The sequence below is a fragment of the Buceros rhinoceros genome, unplaced genomic scaffold (assembly GCF_000710305.1).
Source record: "Buceros rhinoceros silvestris isolate BGI_N320 unplaced genomic scaffold, ASM71030v1 scaffold20677, whole genome shotgun sequence".
NCBI lineage: Eukaryota > Metazoa > Chordata > Aves > Bucerotiformes > Bucerotidae > Buceros > Buceros rhinoceros.
In genome coordinates, this window is record NW_010423018.1 from 10,364 (window position 1) to 17,189 (window position 6,826).

General features: G+C 45.4%; 1 protein-coding gene across 1 annotated transcript in view; it reads right to left on the reverse strand.

Moving 5' to 3' along the window:
* PNPLA7 (patatin-like phospholipase domain containing 7) overlaps positions 1-6,826 on the reverse strand; it is a gene marked incomplete at both ends in the record, with an annotated part of 19,184 nt that overhangs the window by 7,129 nt on the left and 5,229 nt on the right. Inside the window, 4 exons of the mRNA XM_010140291.1 lie at positions 423-500; positions 3,537-3,683; positions 4,559-4,659; positions 4,859-4,912. Coding sequence (XP_010138593.1) covers positions 423-500; positions 3,537-3,683; positions 4,559-4,659; positions 4,859-4,912 — 380 coding nt within the window. The remainder of the gene's footprint in view (positions 1-422; positions 501-3,536; positions 3,684-4,558; positions 4,660-4,858; positions 4,913-6,826) is intronic.

The following is a 6,826-nucleotide window of genomic DNA, read 5'->3' on the forward strand; positions in this document are numbered from 1 at the left end:
AGGAGGCAGCGGCACCGTATTGGAGCTGCCTCTTGTCTGCTTGTATAAACTTGTCTATTTTCACAGTATTATGGCAAAGGAATCTCCTTACATCCTAAATACACTTTGCTATAAACAAACAACAGTGAATTTCTGTGGTATAGAGGGAAAATTACTTCACTGCAATTGGGTGACATTACTGAAAGTCCCCAGTCTCCACCCCTCCTTGGGAAAGATGGATGAGCAATTCTCCAGACCTTCTCACAAAGGTAGGTAAGGGCTGAAAAGACAGGTATGATGCCTGAGAGCTGGACTGGTTCACCCCTTGGGAGGGGGCAGGTGGAATTTTTTATTCACCATCAATGTGTATAAATACCTTATGGTGGGGGCCACAGCCTGAGCCAGAGGGATGTTCTCCCCTCTCTCGAAGGACGCCCACTCACCTGCTCTCCTTGCCTCGACAGCACCGTCCCAGCTGTAACCTGATGCAGCGTCACTTTGCCGTTCAGCAACGAAGGATCCTGAAGAAGAAGGGGGTGGGGGGTACAATTTACTTGTCTGTGCACATGTAAAGATCCAGGAATGAGGAAGCATCCAAATAAAGCCAGTAGGAGTAATAATTACAGGGATGAGGTTATAAGTACTTGAATCTTTAAAATATGCTGCATGGTTTTGGTATTTCTCCTCCCAACAGATGTTTCTTCCAGAAAAAAAAAGTTTAATTTGTTTTAGCTGATCAGACTTAATATTTTTAAGGGTTTTATATTTGTCAATTTTGCCCCAAGACTCTTTCAATGATCTATACTTCGGCTGCCTCGAAAATCATGAAATATGAAGCTATTCTCAAAGGAAGGTGAACCTGGAGGAGACTGCCTGTACCATGCAGGAACTGGACAAGGTGATGTGACGCTTGCTTTGTCACCGCCCTTCCCTGGTCACACAGCCCCGCTGTGCTGTGCACGTGCGGCAGGGTTCACATGCACCAGGGAGCAAAAGCTTCCCCACAGTCTGAATTCTCCAGTGCACACCCGTGTGGAGTGCAGGGGAGAGAGGGAACTCTCCTCCTGGCTATAGAGCCCCGGGGAGGGAGGGCCTTTCCAAAAGCCTGTCCTCGGGGTGGACTCAATCCCAAACCCTTGCAATGGCAACGGGTGACCTGGATAAGTGCATCAGCCGATCAGAACGCTCCTTTCCAGCTCCAAACCTGCTCCTCAATCCTAAGTATGTAACACAGACAACCAAGGAGAGATTTTTCTTTCCACCTCAAAGAACTGTCCATGGAATTAGATGTTCCCAGTGCACCCAGTACCAAACCCCAACACTTCAGGCCACCTTCAGTGTGGCAAAACTGTCACCCAACCCAGCAATTCATCCAAAGCTCAACATCGTATTATCATCATCCAAACGGGTCGAGGCAAAGCCCCAGGCCCCATCAGGTGATTCCTGCGTTGTGCTGAGAGTGACGGTGCACTGCTGGCGCCTCGCAGCTTAACCTCTGCCAGGCGAAGGCTTTGCCACAGCGGTAGAACCACCAAAAGCAAGTGAGCCGCAGGGACAGGAAGGTACAACCCAGCGCAAGCAGTGGAGCAGAATCTGCCCGTGGTCGTTAACCTTCTTGCAGCAGGAAGACAGTACTGGGATGGACTGGATGGACAGCAGGGATGGACACGTTTTACTGCTTTCCTCTTTTTGTTTTGGGTTGAAAAAAAAAAAATATAGAGCAAGTGAAGTAATCAGAATTATTCTTTACACCTACTTTTTGATAAAAAGAACAGATTTTCATCAAAAAGTAGGTTCATTGAAACCAATCTGCTTCATGGGAACGTATCCAATGCAAAGAACCTGACAAGCACCTGTCAAAATATTTCAGTACAGCGATAGCAACTCTACTAATTTCTATCATCTTTTTCTATATTTATACATCTACGGTGGTACAGTATTACCTACTCCTAAAAACAAAGTTTTAACTCTGGAGGTATCTCACAGTAGGGGAATACGAGCTCCCTAATGAGCTCGACTTATCAACGGCTTCTTCTGGCTGCACTAGCTCTAACAAAAATTGTTGCAAAGATTTTCTTCGTGTCTGAGACTACTTAAGTAGTGGATCAGGTGGCACACAGAGCTGGCAAGTCCTCATCATCGGAGATCTTTAACAGCAGCTTAGTCAAAAAGCTGCCAGAAGTGACTTAGCAATATTAGATTCTGCCTTGGGCATGAAAAGAGGCTGAACGACCTCCAAGCAGTCCTTGAAATACCACTTTCCTGCGCTGTTAAGCAATAAAGGAGTTGACAAACAAGATCACAGACAAGAACCGTCCTGTCTCTCTTCACCCAAGTGGACAAGACCGGCAAACCTGAATTCAGCACTGACCAGTCACAGTCTGAGCTGAACAACCTTGCACGGAGCTCCTCCAGCCAGGAGGAAAAGAAGCCGCTAGCACAACAAAGGCCATTTCACAGCACGATCCTTTCTCTGTGCTACTGTAATAGATAATAAATTAGCTGAGCTTTAGGATGCAGAAGTGAAAGCACAAACCACTTATAAACAATAAACAAGAGCAGTAACTGGACAGATAAATAAATTTTTGTCACAGGAAATTCCCTGGTAACTCACACAGAAGATGTGGCCTGTTCAACTCTTGCATCCTAACTGCAGACTAAGCTGAAAACGTGTAAAAATGAGATTGAAAACCAACCAAGTGCTGTAATCAGCAGCCTCAGTGATCCTGGAGTTTTTCCTCGTGATCCGATGGGTCTAACAAGACCTGTCAGTCATGTACTGGATAGAAACTCACGTCACATGCGGTGCCTGAGATGAAAGCACCTAGTCTTGCTTTTACTGTCACAAGAATGTGCCCAGGCCTCTGGCAGCAGCGACAGACCCCAGTTATAGAAATACAATCTGTAATAAACCCAGGAGATCTGGGACTGATTCAGAGAGACGTACTGTTTTCCCAAATGGTCTGATCAGCTGCACAAACAGCTACACCTCCATGTGAAATGCAGCTGGAATCACAGCAATGATGAAAACAAACATTTTCATCCCTACTCACAACACGAAGGTGATGAGCAGGGGCTGAACTCAATCACGACAACTGTGAAGGTCCCCAGCACTTCCCTTGGGACAGGACAGTCGCTTGGCTGGGACATGCACTTGGAGCCACTGGCCAAACACAGAGGTGCAGCTCCAGACACCAAAGGAGGCACTCGGGTGCTCTGCCAACAGGACCCACAGATGCAGCAGCCACCTGATCGCCTTTGCCTAACTTCATCACGCAGTATGGGAGAGCGTGAAATCAGCAGGCAGCAGAAACTGCACGTTTACTCCTCACACGGATAAATCTGTACGCAGGCACAGAAGATTCAGGCAGTGCATTTCAGTATAGTCTTTTCAAGAGGCAGAATGACTCAGATTTATTTCAGTGCTGCTAATAACTTCAACAGACTAGAGAATAAAACGTTCAGCTAGTCTACAGCGTGAGAGACAATTCACTGCAGCGCCCGGCAGAATGAGATGAAAAGCAAAGGCAAAACCCTTTCTTCCTGCAATAACTTACGTCAAGTTTCATCAAGGTTGAAAGGTCTTTCTTTGCCGCTTCGACGATGGCATCAATATGTTTGCTATTACAGGAGTCTTGCACGGCACTGTAGTGGAAAACTGCTGAAGGAGTTTCTGTCACCGTCACAGTCTTCTTCAGGATCGACTGCAAAGAACAGAACACAGCAAGTATCAGTTTAAACACTATAACTGGCACCCACCCAGCAAAACTAGCCGTATCATCTGTGTTCTCTAGCCACAACTGGTGGCCTGCAAAAAAACCACCAGGTTTCCAAAACTGCAACAGATTGCTGACTTCATTATCCCTGACACTGAAGGCAAAGCAAGTTACTCATCACAGTTTGTGAAAGGAAGAATAAGAGACTTCTCAGAAACTGGGCAGCCGCCAGCTCGATAGAACTAGAGCTCGATAGAACTAGAGCTTGATCAACACTGTATGCGAAGATGGAGAAGATAAAATGTCTGTCACGGTCACACTGAGCCACTGTTTCTCTTCAGATTTTGGTTTGCAGCGTTATAATTCAAGAGCATTTTTGTGCTCTTAACTTCTGGGTAAGCATTCGTAAAAAGCAGAGTACAACAAGGGCTCCGGATTTACAAGTCATGACTGAAAACTCACGGGAAGTTCACAGGCTGATACGAGTTTTAATTCCTTGCTGCAAAGCAGCTCTCTCAAATAAAGCAGGGTCTGACCAATCCACCTTTCCTAATAATCCCTTTCCTGAGTCAGAGGAAGGCAATAGCTACAGTCGACAAGTTCCAGCAGTGCTGTCCCATCACTTGCCCAGTGACTCTCCAGTTTCAAGAGCTGCACTGGAAATTCTAAACAGTCACCAAAACCTACGGGAACAACTATGTTCAAACCCACCAAGAGAAGCCAGCCCCATGTCACACCTCAAACAGAGCGGCACGGGCAGGGTTTCCAATTAAGGGAGAAAACACTTCTGTCACTCAAAGAACAATGACATCAGGAAGCACGACGCAAGAGGCACGCTGGGCTCTCCGAAGGAGAGGACCTACCTTGCCCACGACAGGACTGCTGGCAGCGTCCTCCGAGCCGAAGTGCACTCTGGCTCTTTCATACGCCATGTCCATGTCTGACTTTGCACCGCTGGAATTATCTACGGGCAACACAAAAATCTTGTTTTAAGCACCTCCTTTAATTATCACAGTTTCTCAACAGTTCAAAGTCCAGCAACTTTCTGGTTGGTTGGTCATTTTTTTGTTTCTGAAGCAGAGGATGAAATAGAGAGTGGCATCCTCATACTCAGATGTTCCTTCTGACCTGGAAGATCCGATGGGAACTTCAAGGCTTCTCACGTGCACACACCCCAACATTCGCACACTCCCTCTTGTACAGGGCACAGAACTTCTCTGGGGTAGAGAGAACAGAGTCATCGGGATGGTTATCAGGAAGAGGCAAATCCACCAAACCAATTTCCCTCATTGTTTTCAGGAAATGGTTATGGTTAACCTTCTCTCCAGCACACCAAAGACATTTTTTTGTACCTGACACATTGCAAGAGCTTTCATAGGGACAACATTGTGTTCAGCAACTTCTTAAAGTCTCTCCATAGAAAATGCTCCCCCACGAAGCCTAAAATAATTTCAGATCTTCTCCACAGCTTGTCTGGATTTTCAATGCACATCATGTGCTGAGAGATACCGAAGGAATTCCTCACGGGGTCTCACTTATTTCATTCACGAATCTGAAGGCACTAACAACTTTTATTCCTTACTTCATAATTTTAATACATCTTAATCCTATTAGCTGCTTGGCTGCCTCACTTGCCTCCCAGGAACTCATCTGAGACAATCAATATTGCAAACATAAGGGAAACGCTTCCTGTTGAATTACCTTGAAGAGGAAACCCACAGAGCAGCCCAGTGATTTACAGAGGAGTTTAAAAAATCATGCAGAGATTGCAATTTCCTTCAACAAATAAACCCATAATCATTTCTACCATATCTCCATACCGAATGTATATCTCAAACACATCCTGTATTCAGGAAAGTTTACATTTTCTCTGTTAAGTCTTTTTCCTTCTGTTACTACATTGTTCTATTTTTGCTTTTTTAAATGTAAACTGCTGCTCGCAGGAAAAGCAATTTTCTTTTCTGACTGTTGAATTTTGTTATGTAATAAACTCTGAAAGGGCTGGAATTTTTAATCCCAAATTTCTCCCCCATTTCCCTGCTCTCCATACACAGACACTGGAGTTTGCCCAGGACTGTCCTGATCTTTGGGCAGCTGGCTTTTGCAAAAACGGAGCTGCCCTTGTGATGTATGATCACATGAAAATACCACCCTGCCATGAAGAGCTGTCTATGAATTCAGTTTTAAAAATACAAGTATTTTATTTCTGCAGGATCTAGACTCCTGTCTCCACCCCAGCCAGGACAAGGAGAGAATACTACTGGCCCCAAGATTCCAATCTACCTCAAAGTACTTTTTGCCCATGTTATCTACAACTACAAGCAAATCTTTGCATGGAGTAAATCCACATCTGCCACTGAGGTCATTTAATGATTAGCCTCCAAACAAAACCAGAATCACAGAATCATTTTGGTTCAAAGAGGTGTTTAAGATCATCCAGCCCAACCCGACAAGATTGTCACCAGCAAAACTTACAGACCATAAGACCGTTGTTAGCTGTTGATGCTACCAACTGATTTCATACACAGTGCAACATTCAAGACCCTAAATTAGTTATAAAAAAGCTGGGATAGTAGAAACAGCAGCGTGGAACTCCAGATGGGCTGACTGGACTACCTGCGAGTTACGCTGCCCCCCAAACCCCAGTGTCAGCACAATTACTGAGCCCCAATACACCCAAGTGCATTTTAAACCTAAACACACCTTCTTAGGTCAAACGTAAATCATCTGATAAGGGGCACGTCGGCATGAAAAGCATCTTCTACATAGCTCTGCGTATTGAAAATCCAGAGGGGGGAAAAGAGGAGGCACCCTACGAGTGGAAGCTTCTGTCTCCTAGACTTCTATTCAGAGCAGAAGTCTTCATCTCAGCCATAGATAAAGCCTCCCACACAGTGATTAATTAAACTGTCTTGTTGCTCAAATGGGAGTTTGAAAGGATACAGCAGAACAAGCTTTAACTAGAACCGTTGAGTCAAAAGAACAGAAGGCAGTGGGAAACTCGAGAGTGGAATGCAATCCTGTTTGCTGAACACATGCTTGCTGGTATCCCACACACTGCTGGTGTGGAAGTCGCTGCAAACACAACGGCGGCTGACGTGGTCCCAGGCAGTATTTCAGCTGCCTCTTTC